General features: G+C 35.7%; 1 protein-coding gene across 1 annotated transcript in view; it reads left to right on the top strand.

Moving 5' to 3' along the window:
• The window catches only part of LOC150107904 (TATA element modulatory factor-like), a 483,854-nt gene that overhangs the window by 397,695 nt on the left and 61,793 nt on the right, over window positions 1–24,366 (top strand). Inside the window, exons 20-22 of the mRNA XM_090390537.1 lie at window positions 6,322–6,429; window positions 12,382–12,537; window positions 15,723–15,848. Of these exons, the coding sequence (XP_090246663.1) occupies window positions 6,322–6,429; window positions 12,382–12,537; window positions 15,723–15,848 (390 nt within the window). The remainder of the gene's footprint in view (window positions 1–6,321; window positions 6,430–12,381; window positions 12,538–15,722; window positions 15,849–24,366) is intronic.

The following is a 24,366-nucleotide window of genomic DNA, read 5'->3' as shown; positions in this document are numbered from 1 at the left end:
TCATTTACACTTTCAGCAACGCTTTCACACCTATCTAGCACCACCTCGCAATTCTCTAGCACACCACCATTTTCTACATTCTGACTATCGTTAACGATATCACTCTCGACACACGAAACACGCTTGAAATCGTCATTCTCTTTACACTTTCTGCACATATTAACTCCACTATCACTTTCTAACCAGACTCTCACCGCTCTTCGCAAGGCATACATCTCACAGACAGCATATTGCATAAATTCGTTTACATCAAAACTCTTAAGCAAACATGGCGACCTGGCCGCCATTTTTTTCTTTATCGGTGTCACGTGTACGCTATCTTATCTTAAAAATAATAATTAAAATAACAGATAACATGCAAAAATTTCACAGACACACCAAGAAACAAAAAGCAAACAATACTACTTAAAATTCTAGTAAAATATCTAATGTTAACACAAAATACTACTAATCTTTTCAGGAGCTCTCGACAAGCCGATGATCTAATCAGTGTGACACCAAGCGACCCCTTGATATATGGTATTGGATGACCTGCAAGTCAAAGTGTGTGAAATTGCTGAGACTATAGACATTTCAAAAGAACGTGTAGGATATATTTTGCATGAAGACTTGCAAATGAAAAAGCTTTGTGCAAGATGGGTGCCACGGTTTCTCACAGCAGATAAAAAATGTACTCGCATGAAAATCTCTGAACAGTGTGTGGAGCGTTTTAACAAGAATAAAACTGATTTTGTGCATCAATTTATTATTATGGATGAGACTTGAATACACCATTACACACCAGAATTCAAACAGCAGTTTAAACAGTGGACAGAAGCCGGTTGTTCAGCGCCAAAGAAGATAAGACAAATTCGGTTCCATCAGCAGGAAAGGTCATGGCATCGGTGTTTTGAAATGTTGAACGCATTTTGTTTATTAATTATCTTGAAAAGGGTAAATCAATAACTGGGGAATATTATTCTGATCTTTTAACCAGACTAGATGAAAAAATTCGTGAGAAAAAAAAAAACGGGTCTGGTTTGCAGAAGGAAAAAATCATCTTTCATCAGGATCATGCACCTACCCACAAAGGTGTTTTGGCAATGGGAAAATTAAGGGATCTGCACTATGAATTATTGAAACATCCACCCTATTCTCCAGATTTGACTCCCTCTGACTTATGTCTTCCCAAAACTAAAACTCTTCCTCGCTGGTCAGTGTTTTTATTTGAATCAAGAGGTGATTGCAGCTGTAGAGGGGTATTTTGCAGATCTTAGTGAGAACCACTACAGGAATGGGATAATGGCACTGGATCATCGCTGGAATAAATGTATTAGTCTTAAGGGAGATTATGTTGAAAAATAAAAATAATTTTGAAATTATAAATTAGTTTTTTCATTGTTATGTCAAGAACGTTTCAGACCACCCTCGTAGATGTGACTTCATTCCCACATTGATCCCATATTTTCCTCAACCCATTTCTTGTTTCCTTGTTCATTCCACTGCTTTCTTCCAATCCAACTGCTTTCCCTACATCCCAGGTTATTCCCTTCCCTTTGTGTCTACGCACGCATTCATATCCTCTTGGAACATCAGCCTTTCTCACACTGTGTTTTCCTCTTCACTCTGAGTCTCTCCATTTCCCTGTTTGTTCTGCACACTTGTTTTCTCACTCAATATACTCATGCTATCCATGTCTTGATTCATAAGCTCGACTTCAATCCCTCCTACCTTACTCTCTCTCTCTCACATTGCTTCTTACTTGCTCAGATTCATTCTCTGCACTCATTGTTCTCTCTTTCACCACAGCAGTCTCTAAATGATTCACACCAAACCATTCAAATGCGGTTCATCACTCTTATACAGTTTAAATCTTTCTTTAAACTCATTTCCATGAATTAACAAACTGCACTCCTTTCTCTTCACACATTTCTGCTAACACATCATTCATAATTCTTGCTATCCACCTGATCTCATCACTTCCATACTTGGGCAACACTGTTATCTTTTATCCTTCTAAAGAACCTCGTGATATCTACCCTTACATTCTTCTTGTTCCCATTCAAGTCATTTGTCCCTAGTACCACTAGTAACTTCTTTGCTGGCTTAATCCTCATAGTCAATGCCTCAATCAATCTATTCATTTTACCTCCCAGAAAACAAACCTTGTGCATCTTCTCGTTTAGTACACCTCTGATAATTGAATCAGCAAACAACACCAGTTGCTGGGCTTTCGTGACCTTTGTCATACCGACATCATTTGTTTTCGTCTTCTTCACTCTTCCATACATCTTTCCAGTTCTCTTCATTTCACTTTACATTCGCCTCCTCTCTTGTCTCATCTTCACCAACTGAGCTTTCAAATCTTGTATTCTTTTTTTGTTAGCATTCACTCTTGCTATTTTTTCAATAGTCACACACACACACACACACACTTGTTCACTGTCAACCTTATCCACCAACTTACTATTGATTGCACTTTGTTTTTCAACATCATTATCACCTGCTTTATCGTCAATCGAACTTTTTTCTTGCTATCAATTCCAGACACTTTTTGAATATTCGTACAATCTTCAACTGCTGTGTCAGTTACGATGGCACGTTCCTTACTTGTATTTAAACTCATATTAAAGCAAACCTCATGGTCCATCAGAATATCGCATGTTCTTCCTAACATGAATGAATACCAATGAACATGCAATCTTATTAAGCGAGGCATCCATAAGAAGATGATGATGTGGAAGGAATATTGCGAGAATAAGACAGAGGGAGTGAGACCAGAAAAGTTATGACTCTTGTGCAGAAAGCTAAATTGGAGTATGAAAAGAAATTGGCTATGCAGACTAAAGGCAATCCAAAATAATTTTATTGTTATGCTACAAGTAACAGAAAGAACCTTTATTCATGGAATGAAGATGGAAGAATAACAGATTCTTGATCTTGTGTCTGAAGCTGATGAGATTGTTCAGTTAATGAGTAATCACTTTGATAAGATATATCAACCAAGTGTATGTAACATAGTGCACTGTGTTACTACATTGAACGAAGAGATAAAAGTGCATGAGAATAAGGCTGAGGAGCTGCTGCAATAGGGAAAGATGGAATGCCAGCATGTATGCTAACGGAATGTCAGCCAAATTGACTAGGCCTTTGACATGTTTATATAACTTCAGTCTCGGCTCAGGAAAGATACCACATGAATGGGAAAAATGTATGGTAGTCCCAATGTACAAGGGGTAAATGCAAAAATTGTCTGTAAAAACTATTTTATATCAATGTTAGGGCTGAATCGGATAAAGGGAATGGATACACTATGATACTGTTAGATTTTGCTAAGATATTTGATAGGATACCCCATGGAAGTCTGTTGCATATGGGTTTGGAATATAAACTCTTGGCTAGTGTGGATATGAATTGCCAGATTTAAGGTGACTAGTGGTGTACCCCAGGGTTCAGTCCTTGGGCTATTGTTCAATCTGTATATTAATGATATTAGGAAGGATCTAACAGGAGATGTTCAGTTGTTTGTTCTTGATGTAAAGATAAGCAGGGCTATCATGGATACTATTGATATCCATCACTTACAGAATGATTTGAATAGGCTGGAAATTTGGGCAAATGATAATGGCTATTCATGTCAGTGTTAGTAGGTGTAAGTTTATGCACTTTGATGTGATGAGATTTCCAGTGGTGTGCTATATTATCAGGATTGTGGTACAAGAAACTGATGAAGCTAGGGATCTTGGTATTATGGTAGATAGGAATTTACAGTTCAGAGGTCACATAGCAGAATTGCAAATACAACTTCTGGATAATTCTGACATTGAAGTGTACTTTGACATTTTAGATATTCATTTTGCCTCTTTACAATGCCTTGATTAGACCACACCTTGATTACTGCATGCAGATTCGGCCTCCTGAGTTCCACTGGAATATCAGTTATGAGGACAAATGGAGAATGCTTTATTTATTTATTTATTTTTTATGTGGTTTCCATTCACAAAAGGTTGTCAGCCTATAGTAAATTAGTTCCACGAGTGGGACAGGGGATTTTATTTAATTCTCTTTTTTAAAATTAATTTTTAAAATTTTTTGTATTTTTTATTTATTTTTTACATAGTCAGGAAATCCTGCCCTAGAGATGAAACGGAACTTTTTTAAGCCACTTCAGGCCTGCAATAAGCAGGTCTGCAGTATGTGGACTACAGACTGTGGTTGACAGGAGAAAGAGGGGTTATATGTTAGATGTTTATAAACTTCTGAATGGGTATTACTATTATTATTAATGTCTGACTTCCATCGACTCATTATGGTAGGTACGATATCACACACAAAGCTCATCCAACTGTGTCATAAACCAATTCAATGTGTCTACATTCACAACACACTCAGTCAATGCATTCCACTCACCAACTTCATGTAAATTGCATATAAAATGCAATTTACCTGGAGAGTAAAAAATCTTATGTAAAAAACCTTATGCTCTGATATGTCTCAATCATATTCTCCCTCCTCCTCCTATTCATGAGGCTTTGCAATTTACATTTTCTCAATCTGACCTCTTACTTCACATTCCAAAGACCAGTTACCACCTTTGTAAATCTTCTCTGGACCCTTTCTTACACATCCATAATTGGTAATCAAATCTGTACACAATAATCCATATGAGGCCTGATAAAGGCCTTATACAGTGGTGTCATAGCCTCTTTATTTCTGCATGTCATGATGTCATGGTGACAAGATGTCTTCACAACTTGTGCAATGTGGCCCCCTGAATCTCTCAACTCCTCTACTCCATTTAATGTTTTTCCACCAAGTGTATATATTGCATCCCATCGCTGCTTACCAAATTTCAAAACTTTTCACTTTGCAACATTGAACTGATAGTTCCACTTACCTGCCCATTCATGCGATCTATTCAAGTCCTCCTGTAAGGCTGTAACATTCACTTGACTTTACCTTGCTCTCTCCAATTTTGCATCATCTGAAAACAGCTACATATCACAAGTTCAACCTTTCCCAATATCATTAATATACAAATTGAACAACAATGGTTCCAAAACTGATTCCTGCAGCTCACCACTTAGTGACTTTTTTCTTTTGAGATGCTGCACTCCCATATACAACTTTCTGATATCTATCTGACAGCCAGTCACTGTCATCCAACTCAGAAGTCTGTTATCCAATTCCATGTGTTTCAGTTTATTTAACAGCTTGCTGTGTGGTAGTCTATCAAAAGGTTTTGCAAAATCTAAGTATACTGCTGTATATGCATCTCCCTTGTCCAAGATGTTTGTCATCTTCTTATAGTACATAAACAAGTTAGTAAAATATGATCTCTCTTTAACCAACCCATGCTGATAACCACCGAGAATACTGCTGTTATCAACCCATTTCTGTATCCTGCTTCTCATCAGTTTTTCTCTAGTACCTTCACCACAACTCCAGATTTGCCTATAATTTGTAGCCTCAGCCTTATCACCACCTTTATGCAGTGGAGAAATTTTATCTTGTTTCCACTTCCTTATAACCTTTATTTATTGGTTATTTATTGCCTCAAATACGTCCTGCTCACTCACAAGTAAGCCATCCTCTCCTATGTCCTCTACACTTAAGACGAATATAGTCTGATGAAATTTTTCATTATATGGAGGCAGGGAGACAATACAGGGGCATCCATGAAAGTTAAGTTTGTTCATGATCAAGAAAGGGATAAGAGCTAGATTTTTGTCTCACAGAACAGTGAGTGAGTGGAATAGATTTCCTGTTGAAGTGGTCAGTGCATCTAGTGTGAATGAGTTTAAGAGAAGGTATGTCAGCTGGTTTGGGTGATGTATAGCCTCTCTCGATGAATCCTTGTCTCCCTGGAGGGCTGATAATAATAGTAATAATAATAATGAATGGATGGATGAAGAAATTTATTGAACAGTGCAACAAGGAGTTTCCTTGGTATTCTATGTCATCACATGTTATAATTAACCCACAATTTTAACAAAGAGGCACCAAGTCCTATTGAAGAGATTTTTAAATTGTATCCTGCTGTTATCAACCCATTTCTGTATATCCTGCTTCTCACCAGTTTTTCTCTAGTACCTTTCTCTAGGCCAAGAGAAAAATCTGAGAAACTGTCAGATCCTGTACATGTAATTGAACATAAACTCCAGCATTAATGATTTAATTGTAGCAATACATATTGAACTATGGCTTGAATTATTGTTTAAATAATTTAAACATGTATCAAAATAAGCCTGCTTTTTTTCTTTTCTTTTTTTTAAATTGAACAAGACTATTACAAGCATGCATTTTAATTATGTAATATAATCTGTTTTATGTCTCTTCCAGGACAAAAAGCTTGTTGTAGCAGAAAGATGCACCAATATTTCTCCTACATCATCTTGTGCATTATCAAGGATGAGTTCAACAAGTGAGGGCATTAACAAATGGTTGCAGGTAAAAATGTACAAACATTAATAAAGTGCTTTGTTTGTTAGGTTTGGCTAAATTTGAAACAGTGAATAGACAAATGAAAAGTTCTCTCAAGGAAAGTCACATACCTAAATGTAGCATCTGTTTTAATCTTTAAATAAATACAACAACAATAATAATAATAATAATACAGTGCATAGCATTGTGCAAGGTAGCATAACTCATATTATCACTATGATGGTATTATGCTACCACAAAATTCTCTCCTTACAGTTAGTTAATATTATTAATCTTACTTACTTTTTTTTTTTTGTAAAAATTTTAATTTCATGTAATTTTTATTTATTTTATTTTATTTCATTTTTTTGCCGCAAGAGGTCAGGCCAGACAGATTAAATAGTTTTAGATGTGATATAACTTACTATGGTATGTTGCTAGTTGCTGTAATGTAGTCATATGTTTATAAATATGTATATTCCTAAAGAGGACCTTAAGTAAAGAATAAACATTGAATTTTATTATTAAAGTTTTTGTCTCAAATGGTAATTGACTTTATAAATCAAATATAATCATCAAATTTCTGATATGCTTCATGGGGATACTATGATAGAACTACATGAAAAGATATCATTACTAATTTTGTATTGACAATTTTCATCCTAATTAACCTGTTACAGGACTGTAATATTATTATGAATTATGCAAACATTGGCATTGATGCTGTGATAAAATTGTTTCTCCCTCAGAAACCAATCTCAGAAAAAAAAACAAAAAAAAAACAGAGCATTCACAACTTATAAATCACACCAGAATCTCTACATTAAAAACTTATGTTCGCATTCACTTTACTAATATCCATGACATTAACACCAACATAAATGATGTTCAGCACCACTTGTAGTCATCTAGACCATTGTTCTTCAACTTGTGGTCCACGGACTGGCGCTGGTCTGCAGAAATTTCCTGACAGTCCACCAAAAATTTCCCCTGGTCATGTAGATGCTACGTGATTTGGACACTGCATGTGACAATGTAGCGCACGAAGTATAGACGAAGTGCGCGGCTGTTGAATGTCAGTATTGCATCAGTTTGACTGTCGACGACACGTCACAAAAATTTATTTTATCGTGCTCGTCCATATTGTTTTCTAATATTGTGCTGTGGTATTTCGGAAAACAAGTTATTTCTTTAGTAAAATTTGAAACCCTACAAAATAGAGACAAAAAAAGTCAAACAGTAAAACCTTTTAACCTTCTTTAGTAGAGGCAAAGACAATATTCAGGAGAAAAGTAGTGATGGTACCAAAAGTATGCCAAGTACTAGTGCTTCAAATTTAGAAGAAACAAAGAAAAAGAAATATATTGATACTTCGGAATGTGCAATACAAACCAAAAAAAAAGAAAAGGAAACTTTGTTAGGCGTTTCAACAAAGATTATTTAAAGCTTGGTTTCATTGTAGCCCCTGGCAGTGAACTGTTGCCACGGCCTTTGTGTGTAGTATGTTCCAAAATTCTGTCAAATGATGCTTTGAAACCTTTCAAACTTGCTCGTCATTTGCATTCAAAGCATAGAGATTTTATTGATAAGCCACTGGACTTTTTTCAAAGATTACATAACCAGATGAAAAGTCAGAAAAGTGAAATGAAAATGATGATGAAAATGATAGTTACAAGTCGCTGCTTCGAACGTCTTATTTAGTTTCTCTTCGTATAGCTAAAATGAAGAACTGTTTATTATTTTATTTTATTGGTAAAGAGTTAGTAAAGCCTTGCATCTTAGATGTCGTGTGAGAAATTTTGGGTCCTCAAGCCACTAAAAAACTGGAGGCTATGTCGCTTTCACCATTCAGAGGAGAATTATTGATATGGCCACTGATATTGAAAAGCAAATTGTAGAGGAGATAAAGAAATTGAGATGCTTCGCGATTCAACTTAATGAATCAACTGACGTGAGTAATGCTATCCTATTTTGCTTCATGAGGTATAGTGAAGATGAAGACTTAAGGGAAGAACTTCTTTGTTGCCTTGACTTATCTGGATGGACCACTAGTTCAAAGATATTTAATGCTCTTGACCGGTATTTTCAAGCGCAGGGCTTAGACTGGAGCAAATGCGTCAGAGTGTGTATGGCCAGTGCTATGAGCATGACTGGACGTCACTCAGGAGTAGTTGCGAAAATAAAGGAAGTCGTGCACCCAGAAGTTTTGTCCACTCACTGTATGATCCACCAGGAGCACCTAGCTGCAAAGAAGCTTTCTACTGAACTGAACACTGTGATGAATGATGTGGTGAAGATCATTAATGAAATTTGTAGTCGAGCTATGAACTCCAGGCTGTTCACGACACTGTGCGAGAGTATGGACTCACATCACCAACATCTCCTTCTCCATGCAGAAGTGAGGTGGTTATCGAGAGGAAGAGTTCTTGCATGCCTCTTTGAAATGAGGGAAGAAATAAAGCAGTTTCTGTGAGAGTGAAAATCTGACCTAGTAGAGCCTTTGTTGAATGAGGAATGGATGACTTAGCTTGTGTATATGGCAGACATATTTAGCCTTCTTAATGAACTTAATATTCTCTTCAGGGGTCTTGTACAAATATTTTTACACTGAGAAATAATATAGAAATGTTTCCACTTTTGCGATAATTTTTGATTGCTGCTGATGTCAACAAGAAAGTCATAATCAACATAATAAGTCAACATTTAAAGGCGTTAGCTGAAAACTTTAAATAATTATTTCCCTGAAAATGAGGATCCTCATAAAGGTAACCTCTGGATTAATAATTATTAATCCAGAGGTTACCTTTATGAGGGATTATAATCCCTTCTTGGAAGATATAAAATCATGTGCACTTGATCCACATGAAAAAGAAAAGCTGATCAAGTTGCCTTCTGATGTCAATCTGGTGTCCAGACATAAAATACAATCATTGTCTCAATTTTGGATATCACTCGAAAAAAGAATATCCATCTCTGAGTGTGAAAAGACTTTTTCAGCCATGTCAGAAATAAAAAACCAAATAGATAAATCGAATGGATGTTATTGCAGCGCTTCGTCTTTCAGAAACAACGCTCCAGCCACGTATATCAATCTAACCTCTAAGCAGCAGCAGATGTCGCACTAGCTAAAAATTGTAATTTTATAACATTGAATTTAATTAAAAAAAAACTATCTACATTGGTTTATGTTTCTGTCTTAGCCGTCAGCCGGTCCACGAAATATTTCTCCTATTTTCTCCGATCCACAGGTGTAAAAAGTTTGAAGATCTAGACCACACATCTTACTCTTGAGAGAGACTCAAATTGCAGCTACATCCACTGCTGTCCACTTTAAATTCCTTTCCCCACAAGGGTACCATCTTTGCATTTGTGATCTAGACCACACATCTTACTCTTGAGAGAGACTCAAATTGCAGCTACATCCACTGCTGTCCACCTTAAATTCCTTTCCCCACAAGGATACCATCTTTGCATTTGTGAGATCTGACATTGCTTGTCAGAGAATGACTACCATAGAATCCCCTGCTTTTGACCTCTTCTGGCTCAAGGTTTCCTTGTCCCTTTGGTTGACTGAGGATGATATGGTCATAGGAATAGAATGCAAAGGATAGAATATATTCAGAGAAAACAGAAGAAACAGGATGGGGTATGGATTTTGCTAATGGTAGATAGCAGACAAAAAAGAATTGAAGTACATTAGGGGAACAGGGATGCAGAAGGGCAGTTTATTTGAGGTTGTTTGGTGTGAAATAGAGACCAAAAGAACAAAACATGTAATTGGGTGCTGCCATAATCCATAGGGGTGGGGGGAGAAGAATGTAAATGACATAGATGGATTGAAAATAGATTGCTGATCCGTGGGCTTCAAAAACTAGCTGGTAGGCAAATAAGAGGAGACATGATAGAAGTATGGAGATACCTGTATAATAATTTGCTACATTTACTGTTTTCCAAACTCCAATAGCCACTCAGACCTTTTTACCTTCCTCTCCATGAAGTTCAACCATCTGCAGTTCAGCTATTGAAATAGTGAAGTCACCTTCCCCTTTCAAACACCACTGACCAAGCTGGATGAGATGCAGAAGTCTTTGAATGATCTAATGGAAATCATATATCTACCCCTAGTCAAATTCCTTATAACCCTCTTCACTCTCCCATTGTTCGTGATCTGTTTTTAACCAGTTCTCCTTCTATATACACTGTAGAGATCATGTGTCCTCTCTCTGCCAAGATGAACTTCGGAACTTCTCCGTTACCTTTCCATGGTTTGACTATTGCTTTTACTCTTCTTACTCAAACATCTGCTCTCAGTGCATCACAGAATTATCCTCATTCGCATTCCAAGTTGTGAATTAACAGAAAGTGTAACAAAGCATTCGAAAGAAAAAATTCAGCTTACCTCAGGTAGCTTTCATCGAGAACCCTAGCTTCATACTCAGCTTAAGCTGAAGCACACAACAAATACAAAACAGTCATCTATAGATCTAAATCTGATTTCATAAAGGCCAAAAACAGGAAATTTGTCTCCTGTTCATATGGAAGCCATTTCCTCTGGTTCCTTGCTAAGGCCATCAGATGCCATTTCTGCTTATCTGTACTTCCACCTCTCTCTCTCTCTCTCTCTCTCTGTAATGGCACTGCTGTTACATCATTCAAAGATAAAGTTGACCTCCTAGCATCATTGTTTTACTTTTAATCTCACATAGATGATCAAAGTACATTGGCACTTAATATACTGGAATCCAAGCAACTGTGCCTCCTATATTTTTTAGCAAAAAGACCTCAGAAAATTATTAAATATCATGGACACTAAAGTCTTCTGGTCCTGATGCCGTCTCCCCAGTTGTACTCAAACATTGTTTCCTAGAGCTAACACCTGTCCTATATCATTTCTGCTGTCCTTTATTGAAGCATGATATATTCAACCTATTCCAAAAAATGGAGATAGAGGTATACCATCAAATTATCAACCAATTGCCATTACATCAGTCTTCTCCAAAATAATGGAAAAAGTCATCCAAGTCAACTTTTCCACCATTCATGGCTGACCTCTTAGCCTACATCACCCATCACATGAACACCTGCCATGTAAAGGTTTAGAGTATGCTGTCATTCTTGACATTTCCAGAGCTTTTGATCATATCTGGCATTGAGACCTGCTAAACAAATTGCCATCCTTTAACTACATATCAGGTTGGCTGTTTCCCTGTCTTCAAGCTTCACCACCAATGAATGAGTATTTTAGAGCTATATTTTATCCCTGCTTTCTTTCTCCTTTGTATAAATGGCCTACTTTCAAGCCCCACTAATCAAGTTTACAGCTCTGTGGATGATAGTACTCTTCACTCATCCTACTCATTTGACAAGCCATTCATTGCTCAGACATCCAAAGCTTTATGATCATCTACAACCATCCTTCAGAGGAGCAAGAACAATCTGGTCACCTTCAGTGACATCAAAATACCTTTCCTTTTTTTCTTGAAAGTGAGATCTCAGCTTGCAATACACGGTTCACTAGACGCCTCTTCTGGCATAAACTTATCACATTTTTTCCTCAGCATCCAAAAAACTAAACAGTTTCTTCTGTTCAAGATGCTATTTTACACCCACTCAGGTACTAACTCTATACAAATCCCAAATCCAGCCATCCTTAGAATACACTGACATGTTTGGGGTGGTGCACCTATAACCTCCCTAAAATCCTTTATGCTGTCCAGAGAAGAACAATTTGGCTCATAGATGAGCCAACTATTGTATATTAATTATATAAAAGAAAATATTCACATTGGTGCAGAAATTTGGAGGTTTAATTATAAAGATATTATAAAGATAGTTGATGTAGGCATTCATACAGGAATGGGGATGAGTGGCAAGGGTATGTGTTTTGTATTAGTGGAATGCAAGTTCCTTGAAAATTTCACCAATACACACATATATATATATATATATAAATTGCTGAAATGTATTTTACTATTTTAGGATGATCACTTAGAAGCTGGATTGGATACATCAGCTACAAATAGTTTTCATCGCATCTCCTTGTATGATACTGTTCGTGGAGGAAATGTTGCATCACTGCTTGAAGGTCTCCAATCTCAGTTAAAACAAAGAGAAGGAGAAATAAGTCAGCTACAGGTAAAAATCAGTAATATAAATAAATTAAACACTGAAATTTATTTATATATAAAGAACAGAGTGCATTTGATTTTTATTGTATCCATGTTTTTTGTATTCCAGTGTAATAAAAATTAGACTTTTTGCCCACACATTATATTGTGTGGGCAAAAAACAAAGAGAAGGAGAAATAAGTCAGTTACAGGTAAAAATCAGTAATATAAATAAATTAAACACTGAAATTTATTTATATATAAAGAACAGAGTGCATTTGATTTTTATTGTATCCATGTTTTTTGTATTCCAGTGTAATAAAAATTAGACTTTTTGCCCACACATTATATTGTTATGTCATATATCTTGGGACCTCTCATATGTGAGGCTGATATAAAAAATTTAAAAAAATCCCCTCAAATTATATTTCCCTAAGATTATTTACTCTCTCAGCAGAAGCAACATGTATAGATAGAAAGGAGGGATCCCCCACAAGGTTTCTTATAAGAAGGTGTGTGTGGGTGGGTGAGCATGTGCGTGCGTGCATGTGTGTTGCATCTATAAAGTTATTTTATTTTATTGCATTTTAAAAAATGCATGTCAGGAGATAGACACACTAAATAATAATAATAATGAAAATTTGTTGATTAAAAAAAAGTTCATTTACATGCTCTAGTTATAGTTATTAGAAGCAAATGGTGTAATGCTAAAGTGGAATTTCATTTTAGGAAGATTGTATTCTTGTAAGTTATTGACTCACTTTCAAAACTTCCAAAAAGCAAACATTAGTTTTGCTTCATGTGTTCTGTTGAGCTATTAAACAATGTATCTCTGTTATCTTATCTTTTAATAAATGTATTCTTTTTTTTCCTTATCTTCTAATTATCCTAAATTTAAGTAAGCATAACATAGTCATAATTAAAGTAACTTTAATTAACTTTACTATCATTAATATCAAATCAAATCTGGATCAGAGATAGATCTAGAAGGGGACTTTCATTTTATACTAATGTTTCTAAATAACAGTCATCCCTCGACTTATGTCAGAGTTCCCTTCCATCTGGCAGGATGTAAGTCGATACATTAAATCAACAGAGTTATAAGGATTAGAGACTTAACCATAATAAGTATGCTGTAATTTTAATTTTTAAATCTTATGAAACTGTACTGTACATTACTGCCACTATAAAACAGGAGAATAAGCACCCAAATCTTCCTCCACAATCACATCTTTATTACTTTCCCTATGTGAAGGGCTAGGCTGCAACTCCTCTAGTGTAACCTTTTTTTTTTTTTTTGATGAAAATATCCAATGTGCTTTGCTTATTCCTCTTCTTTTCATCATAAATTTGTTTATAGCAAGCAAACGCATCATGTACTTTCCTTTCTACTATTAAGTAGTGTTCAGCATTAAGATCCATGTCTTCAGCCATTTTGAGAACATCGCTAACTGCAGAGAACATTTCTGCAAGAACTTCACTGTGAATTGTTTAACTACTTCTTTTTTGTTTCTCTTTTCCCTCTTTCTTTTCTTGTTCTTCCTTTTCTGCACCACATTGTTCCTCCAGTTCGACCAATTCTTCGGTGATCAACTCTTCAGGGGCACTTTCTATGAGTTTAACTATGTCATCATTCACTTAGAGATTCAGATTGTTTGCTAGATCCACTATTTCTTCCCTCAGTTTGCAAAGGTCTTCATTTTTTTTCAAAACTTCCAAAATCATGCACAAACCTTGTTAATGTCTTTTTCCATATGCCACTTTGTCCCAAGCCACAGTAATATTTTTAATAGCATGATAAATATTGAATGCTTTCCAGAATTGCATTAGAGTCTGATCATTTCCTTCAGTGGCAGAAATGGCTTGTGAAAAAGTTCTCCATAGTTAATAAGCCTTAAATATTGCAAGAACTCTCGGATCCATTGGTTTGATCAGTGAAATAATGTTTGGAGTATTTGAAAATTATTTGCTGTGGCAAATAATTTTCCTCCATAATAATTTTATCCAATTTCTCCATAAACTCCTTCGCAGCCTTCTCATCGGCACTTGCAGATTCACCATACATTTTCACATTATGCAGCACAAATTGCTGCTTGAATCTCATGAACCAACTGGAAGAAGCATTGAATTCGTAGTCATAATCGGTACTGCTTTCTCCTTCAACATGTTGAAGAGACTTAGTGCCTTGGTGGTTATGGTCTTAGTACTAAGGGGTATGCACTTTTGGTTCAGGTCCTTTATCAGTGATGCAAGTAGCTTTTCCATATCACAGATAGGATCTTGTCGTTGGTTCATCACTATCGCTGATTTAATGGAAGCAGATCCTTTCACAACCTCTATGATTTTATCCTTATTTTTAAAAATGGTTGTCACTGTAGAATGAGATCATCCAAAGTCATATGCGATCACATTGATGGGCTTACCAGATTCATGTTGCTTTATAACTCACAACTTTGTTTCAAGGTCAGTTTCTCACCTCTTTTTATATGATTCTTCACTGGGTTTTTTTATTGGGCATGTAGGGACCATGTTACACAAAATATCACAAAATATTTTGCGATATTTTGTGCAATTTAATGATAATACAGAAATAACCTATTTCTCAAACACAAAATCAACAGAGGAACTGTTAAAGACGTGTGCTGATTGGCGACTGCTGAGGAAGGTTGCTGCTGAATGCGCTTTTGCCACTGTGCATGATGCATTGTTGCTAATTAGAAACCTTTTTACTTTATGCTCCCTTGGTTCTTGTTCAAAAGTATATTTGAAAATGTTATTTATTACATTATGGGATCACAGACATATCTTCTAACGTACATAACTCAAGCGGACATAAGTTGAGTGAATGACTGTAGTTTGTTCTATAGCATGAGACTTTCATGTCCATACTATAACACTGCTTCTTTATATCCTTGTGTTTTAGGCAGAAATTGGTTGCCTTGAACCAATTCAAAAGGGCTTATGCTTCTTTGGCATAAGCCTCTCCCCTTTGCTTTTGTTATCTCAGCCTCTATAATTATGCTGAATTTCAATAAATATAACATAGTAATAATTAAAGTAATTTTAATTTACCATTATTTATTTTAAATTATACCATTAGATGGTCATTCTGCACCATCATTTTACGATAGCTTTTTCTAAATAATATGTAACTCTTCTGTAGCATGATATTTTCATGCTATTACATTGTTTCTATATATATTTGTATTTTAGTCAGATATTGTACAGATGGAAAGAGTAAGAGAATCTATGGTGCAGGAATTAGCTGCAATGACCAGTCATAATGATCTTCTAGAAACTGAACTAGTTGCGATGAACCAGTTCAAAAGGGCATATGCTGTAAGTTCATTGAATTTATTAAATAAAGTTATATATATTATCTGAATATTTAATGACAAAAAATGTCTTATGCACAGGTCCATATCAATTTGAATATCAAATATATGGTGTCTATCAAAAAGAATACTGTGAATCAGAGTAGATGTAGAAAGTTTTTTTCATTTGGTTAGAAAGTAAATTATACTTATCAAGAAATTATGTTCTCATTTAATCCTTTATCCAAGTGTAAGCAGAGAAAGCTTGCATATGAAGTGTCTTTATGACTATGTTACTTGTATATAGAGGCTGATGACTTCACATCAGTTGCCTTTGTATCCCAGTGGTGAATGAGTTTAAGGAGAGATGTGATAGGTATTGCATAAGTTAATCTAGGTATCCAACAATGATTAATGAATCATTGTTGGATACTTTGAATTGTTATTACTGTTATTATATAAAGATACTCATATAATAACAGTAATAACAATTCAAAGTATACTTCTGGAAGTGCATAATGCTATTCATTAAGGGAAGGTAATTGAGGTCTCATCAGTAGGAGCCAGACCTAGGAAAGATACCAAGGTTGAATTAATGTAGAAATCATATATTTTTCATACACAAGTTACAAAAAGGTATATCACTTTATCGTTAAAATACTCTGGATCAGAGATAGATCTAGAAAGTTTTTTTTACTTAGTTAGAAAGTAAATTATTTCTTAACAAGTATAATTTATTTTCTGACCAAGTGAAAAATACTTTTACATCTATCTCTGTTCCAGAGTATTTAAATAATAAGATAATATAAATTTTTTGCTAATTTTGTATGAGAAATATGATTTCTGCATTAATTCAATCTTGGTATCTTCACTGGGTCTGGCTCCCACTGATGAAACTACAGTAAAGATCAAAAATCTCTAGGCTTACCTGTACATGAATCAAGGGTATTGGTACCCATCCTGATCAAATTTATATTTCTTCTTCCCTTATAAATAGGATAATTCAGATAAAACATCTTGACATCAACATGTCAGATCATAATCCAATTCTACTTAAATTCTGCTTAATAGAATAAATAGAGATCAGTTCTGGATCATGGAGACTTCCACAAAATTTTCTGTTGATTTTTTCAACCAAATTCCAGACCCTCTGTTCAAACTGAAATAATGTTACCTGAAACTGGGATATGTGGTTAAAATTCAAATAAGGAATAAAACAGAATATGATTGAATGGGGAAAGGAACAGGCTTTCCTTTTGAGGAAAGTTTTCAAATTTCAAAATTTTCAAAATTCAAAAAGGAATCAAACAGTGTTGCCCTCTTAGTCCATTACTCTTTGCATCAGTACTTGAACTTTTCTTGCATCAGCTTTTTTGAAAGAACTGTATAATGAGAGAAGCTAATTCACAGCAAACCAATGCAATGGTATAGAATGCAGAAATGTTATTAAAACATTAATATAGAAATAGAAGTGGAAAGTCAGAAACAAGTAGAAGAAAGAAATTGCCCTTCATCTGCATTCTTCAGTAGACAGTTCACTAAATTCTGTGACGAAAGGTCTATCACTCAAATCTGCATTGATGGTGAAGACATGTCCACCACTCAAGACATCCTTGATGCCTTTCAAAAACTATAAAAATCTGTTGGAAGTTTTTTTCCCACTTGGTTAGACTATAATAAATTTAGTTTAATTCTTTATCCAAGTGTAAGCTAACAAAGTTTGCACCTGAAGTATCTTAAGGACTGAGGCAACTCGTGGTAAAGGTGGACCAAGCTCTCATCCACTCCTTGGCTTAGTATCTCCCATAATGCAAAGCACATTTCCTTGCAGACATGTACGAGGGCTGTTCAGTAAGTAATAAGACTAATTTTACTGTTGCGAAACCACTCATCACAATATTAATTTCTTTGGAATAAAGAAACGTTGCTGTCTGTATTAACAAAAGAGGTGTATACAGGCTGATGTGCCAGAATGTCACATGACTAAACACAAGCTTGTTTCGGCGTGCCTATGAACCTTGACCAGTCGTCAAAATGGAAGCATCCTTGGAACAGCGTTATGCAATTAAATTTTGTGTGCGTTTGCAAAAATCGGCATCGGACACTTTTAACATGATATGCGAAGCTTTCCATGATGAAGAAATGTCGAGGGCAAGTGTTTTTCACTGGCATAAAACTTTTAAGGAAGGAAGGCAAAATGTGGAAGATCTTGAACATGAGGGAAGACCTTCAACGTCCATCACAGAGACAATGATCAACACAGCAGTGATTACCATCAAGGGGATCACAGAATTATAGTACGCTAGCTGCATGTGGTCCTGAATATTTCTGTGGGAAGTGTTCACTCATTTGGGACTGAAACGTGTTTGCGCCCGATGGATTCCCAAACTCTTGACACCAGAGCAAATGCAGCATCGAGTGGATGTGTGCACAGAATGGAAAGAAAGACTGGAACAAGAAGGCGACAACTTCTTAAGCTTGTCCGATGCTGATTTTTGCAAATGCACACAAAATTTAATCACTCATAGGCGCGGCGAAACAAGCTTGCGTTTAGTCACGTGACACTCTGGCTCATCATCCCGTATATGCCATCTATCAACCTCTTTTGTTAATACGGACAGCAACATTTCTTTATTCCAAAGAAATTAATATTGTGATGAGTGGTTTCGTGACAGTAGAATTAGTCTTATTACTTATTGAACAGCCTACATATAATGTTATGCATTAAGGGAAGGGCTACTACCCAGACCAGTTTCAACCTTTATTGAGGTTTCGTCAGTGGGAGCCAGACCCAGAGGTGGTGATACTAAAGTGGAAGCAATGGAGATAAGCAATAGGTAAATATGACTTCTCCATTGCTTCCACCTTAGTATCACCACCTCTGGGTCTGGCTCCCACTGATGAGACCTCAATAAAGGTCGAAACCAGTCTGGGTAGTGGCCTTTCCCTTAATGCATAACATTGTACATGTCTGCAAGGAGATGTGCTTTGCATTATGGGAGATACTAAGACAAGGAGTGATGAGAGCTTGGTCCACCTTTACCATGAGTTGCCTCAGTCCTGAAGATACTTAAGGTGCAAACTTTGTTTGCTTACACTTAGATAAAGGATTAAACTAAATTTACTATAAAAATCTGTTTGAAGACAATAGTACTGTCGGAAATTATAAATCTTGGAACATTAATGGCTTTTCTGTTCGTATCTAAGATTGGCTCAACAGACCCATTATAGCATCTGAAGTTACCACAGCCTATAAAGAATTCCAGACAAGAAAATCCCCAACACCTGATGGTGTAGGGATAGAACTTTACCACGAGGCCTGGGATTTTATTCTTCCCATTCTAGTTATACTGTTTAACTCTTTTCTCTCAGGACACATACCAAGTGAATTTGAAGCAAGCAGTTGGAGACCTATTTTTCTGTCTAATACTGACTACAAGACATTTTTCTGTATTGTCAATAACAGACTCAAAGTAGGGATGATATACATAATAAAAAGAACATAAGTGAATGGAGTTCCAGGCTGAGCAGTAGAATTAAATATATTTCTGCTATGTGAGCTACTCTGCTTAGTTAATACAAAAAAAAGCAGCAATTGTAGTGCTATCAGTAGACCTTACTCAAGCATTTCATAATGTCTGGCATCCTTTTCTATTCCATATCCTCCAGTAAACTGGTGTGGGTAGAAAACTGCTTTCCATTATTAAAGGAGCCTATGCAAATTCAGTTATCTGCCTCTTAGTTAATGGGTTCCTTTTAGACCCCCATTCAAAATTTAAAAAACAATCAAGCAATGTTGCCTGATTAGTTCATTACTCTTTGCATTGGTACTTGAACTTTTCTTGCATCAAGTTGACAAGACATGTGCTGTGCGAGGAATAACAGTTCCTTCATCTGTGAAGGAAAATGGATGTTTGTGATTGTCTGTGGAAATACCAGTGGTGGTGGTAGCCAGTAGATGGCGTTAGTGTAGTGGCAGTTAGTTGTAGTTGATGAAGAGTTGTAGTGTAGGTGACCTCCCTCGATGAGTCTCTGGACTCCCTGGAGGTGTTACGTAATAATAAAAATAATAATAATAAATATTGCATTAGCATATGCCGATGATGTAGTAGGCACTTTGAGGGAGAACTATTCGTATACATCTTTTTTGGTATTTTGGAAAAATACAGCAAGATCAGTGGATTAACTGCTAAAGCAGACAAGACAAAATATCAAGTTTTTGAAAAGTGGAATCTGGGAGGCATTCCTTTTGGACTAACCCTAAGAGAGAACCCCTCTCACTATACTTGGAATTGTCTTCTCCACGTACTCAATATTGCCAGTTCTAGAACTTATATACAAAAATCATTGAAATCTTTGAAGACTGGAAAATTAGATCGCTTTCCTTTTCTTCTAAAGCCATTGTACTTAAAATCATAATCTTCCCTGCTCAGTTGTACATAATAAATATTACAGACATTACAGAAGCTGAAGAAAAGCAATTATATAATAAGCCTGTGCAGTTTTATTGGTCCAGCCGATGCCAAGAAGTTAAAAAGGAATTTCTTCAACTATCAAAGAGACATGGAAGCATTGAGCTTCCAGTCTTAAAGTTCTGCTATTTAAGCAATACAGCTTCAAAAACATCCATAAAATGTTGCAGACCAATCACACATGTGCAGACCTTCTGTAGTACTACCTGGGTTTTCATCTTTCTCTGTTTGAAGTAAATGATTATAAGAGTCCAAAAACTGAGATTGTTCCTGAATACTACATTCTGTGCTTAACTCTAAGATTGCTACATCATTCTGGCAGTAACATTTTCTTTCCATTAATAAAAATAAAATTTGGTATAAAGAAATCTTTAACCTCTTTTGCCATGAACTTACACATCTGGGTACTGACAACACTTTGTTTCATAACTTACTGAAGTTCCAATAATACCTTAACAGGAGAGATCTTGCATAAAGAATTGCATATGGTTGCCTTTCAGTCAATACCATCAAATGGAGGTACTTTAACATTGAAATCCAATCTGTGACATCTGTTAACAATTAGAAACAGTAGAACATGCATTCTGCAGCTCCCCCCTCTTGCCCTGTGTATTTGGAACAAATTACATTGGACATTCCATTACTTACAATAGATCAAATTTTTTTAGCAGTATCCACCACCTGTCAGCAATGGGAAGAGAATTTTGATTTTTATAATTAATAAATTGATATACCATTTGCCAGGGAACCAGAGCAAACAGCGAAAAGTCAGCTACTGGAACAAATCTGAAAACACACCCCAACTCAACATCACCAGAGTTAGAGATCAGTACTATCAACATAAGAAGCTTGAATGGCAAAGAAATGGAGCTAATTGAGGAATTAGATAAGTACCAGATCGACATAATAGGGGAGATCGGGAGAAATCTGCATGAGCGAACATCAAAAGGACGTACAAAAAAAAGACAGAAATAAGTCTGGTGTGGCATTTCACACAGCTTCTACTAGTCATGATGTACTCTGGGACAGAACAAACATGTCCTACATTGATAAAAACTGTTTCACAAGAAAATTCAAAGAGGCAGTAAATATGATTAAAATTCCTACGCAATTTTTGATGTTCTTAATACTAACAAATGAACTTGTTTTTTCGTAATTTCTTATAGTTTGTGCTTTAAACTGTTAGTTCTCTTTACCCTTGAAGATGTTAGTCTGACGACTAATGGAACTTATCAGGTTTGTTTTTTAGTACTTGTTTAGTTTTAAAAATAGTCTTTTTTTAATAAAAATGTGGTCACGAAACTGAAATAATGCGATTGAACTTCTTAATCACAGAAACCAAAACATGATTACAAAATATTATATTTAGGCAATGACAATCAAGGAAAAGAAGGAGTAGCCATAGTATTCAACACAAAATACAAAGCTAATCTTCTTGAATGGCAGGCAGTCTCAAGTAGGGTGATGTGGGCAAATATGAGAATGGGGAACTGGGAAATGAGGCTTATTTGTGTCTATGGTCCCACAGAAGGTTCTACTAAGGTAGAAGTGGAGGAATTTTTTGATGCTTTAGAAAAAGCAACTGACACAATGAAAAAGGAAAAGTTGGTTCTTGTCGGGAATCTAAATAGTAGAGTAGGAAATGATTGTCAAACATACAAAAATATTTTGGGAAAATTTGGAAAAAAGAGCAAAGCTAATAATAATGGCAAATACCTGTTGAATTTCTGCTCAGGACATGGACTGGTTATTATTAACACCATGTTCCAACATAAAAATGTGCACAAATTCACATGGACAGAAGAGGCAAGGAATAAGAAAAGTCTCATTGACAATGTTATTGTTGCTAGAGATGTTTTCTCTCTGGTGCAGGACACCAGAGTGTACAGAGGATTTGAAGTTGGAAGTGATCATTATTTAGTCTTGAGCAGAATAAAATTGGATTTCATATTGAAAAGAATAACATGTAAAAAAGTTTTACAGTGAATAAAAGTTGAGCAGCTCTCAGATGTGAACTGTAGACTAAAATACACAAAGATTATTGAAGTAAAAATGAAAGAGTTTGAGAACAGGAACCAAACCTTGAGGATTCAGTGGCAAGCCTTGAAGAAAAAACCCTGATTGATTCACCCAGAGAGGCATGTGGTGAGGTCTGCAAGATTAGAAAAATCAGAACTCCATGATGGACACAGGAAGTTAAAGAGGCAGTGAAGGAAAAGAAGAAAGCATATCAAAAGTTCTTGGCAAATAAATCTGCTTGTGCTCTTAGAGAATACAGAGACAAATGTAAGAAAGCTAAACACTGTGTAAAACTGGCTAAACAAAAGTCATGGAAGGATTTTGGCAAGAACATAGAAAATAAATATCAAGAAGGTGGCAAAATATTCTGGAGGTTGTTGTAGAAGCTTAGAAATGGAGGAAAGAGTGCTCTAAAAGAACTTAGAGATGATAAAGGTGAAATGAAAACGGGAAAAAAAGATATACTTGAAGTATGGAGTAATTACTATGAAAAATTGCTAAATGAAACAAGCAGTGATAGCACAGTGGTAAAAAAAAAAACACTCAACAGGCATACAGTCAGGAATACGGTATCCATACTTGAAGTAGAAAAAGCTATCAAAGGCTTGAAATGTCGAAAGACAGCAGGAGTAGATGATATTCGACTAGAATTCTGAAGTATGGTGGTATAAAAGTCTTACAGTGACAGAGGGACGAATTTCCGATGATTGGAGTAGAGCTCTCATAGTAATCATATATAAAAAGGGAAATAAAACTGAATGTGAGAATTACAGAGGTATTTCTCTATTGAGTGTTCCTGGTAAGATTTATGCAAGTATACTTGAGAAACGGTTGAGAAGAATTGTGGAAGAAAAGCTTGGTGAAGAACAAGCTGTGTTCAGGCCAAATAGAGGCTGTCATGATCAGATCTTCACTTTACAACAAATAGTCGAGAAAGCATGGGAATATAACAAAGATCTGTATTTAAGTTTTGTCGATCTGGAAAAGGCATATGACAAGGTGCCAAGAGAGAAGCTATTCAATATGCTACAGTTATATGGTGTCAATGGGGCATTATATCAAGCAATAGTTAGTCTTTATTTGAGTTGTAAGTCAGCAGTTAGAATTGAAGGAAGTTCAGGAAGATGGTTTAATGTTAAATCTGGTGTGAGATATGGATGTACATTATCTTCTCTGTTATTCATTATCTATATGGATCACATTATGAAGGAAAGTGGTATTAAACCTGATATAAAAATTGGAGATGTTAATGTCAGCTCTTTTCTTTATGCAGATGATGTTATACTTCTAAATAAATCTGCTACAAGTCTGCAAGATTCCCTGACTAAATTGAATAACTGTTGTAATAGATATGATATGAAGGTCAGCAGTAAAAAAACAAAGAAAATAGGCAGAATCGTTGAAAATGTCAACTGCGTTGTGAATGGAGAACCTGTGGAACAATTTAAAAAAAAAAAAAATTACTGTATTTACTCTACTATAACTCGCACTTTTTTCCCAGAATTAAAGCTAAAAAATCGTGTTGCGAGATATATGTGGAGATTTTCGGAAACTAAAGTTTTCAGAAAATGAAAATGGGTATGACTTACCAAGAAGCTTCTATTCTCCATCACTTCTTCTGTATTCGTGAGCAGTTTCCTTGTGTGCAATCAAAGTTATCTACCAAAATAGAGTCATCTTCTTTCCCATTATATCAAGCAAAAATTACCAGTAATTTAAGACTTGAGATACATAATAAACAATCCTTGACAAATTACTAATGAGAAGTGAAAGATGTGTGCGATTGTAGGCCAGAACTATTAAGAAGTGCATATGATTGGTGCTGTATTAACAAAAAATCACGGGACCCAGACAAAACAAGCTGACAATTGAATTGAAATGCTAATTCTCTTAAACTGATTTCCATAATATCTGAAATGCATTCACTATATATTTCTTAGTTTTAACATGTTCGTGACAGCCTGGGGGGTGGGGTACTGTCAAGAAAAACCATATGTTGCACCTGCAACATGTGGTTTACTCCAGTCTATACAGCAGTTTCTGTTGGAGGGG

Source organism: Typopeltis vanoorti, chromosome 3 (genome assembly GCF_054136105.1).
Source record: "Typopeltis vanoorti isolate ZY-2024b chromosome 3, IOZ_Tvanoo_1.0, whole genome shotgun sequence".
Lineage (NCBI taxonomy): Eukaryota > Metazoa > Arthropoda > Arachnida > Uropygi > Thelyphonidae > Typopeltis > Typopeltis vanoorti.
Note: the sequence above shows the minus strand (reverse complement) of the source record. Positions and strands in the feature narration are given on the sequence as shown.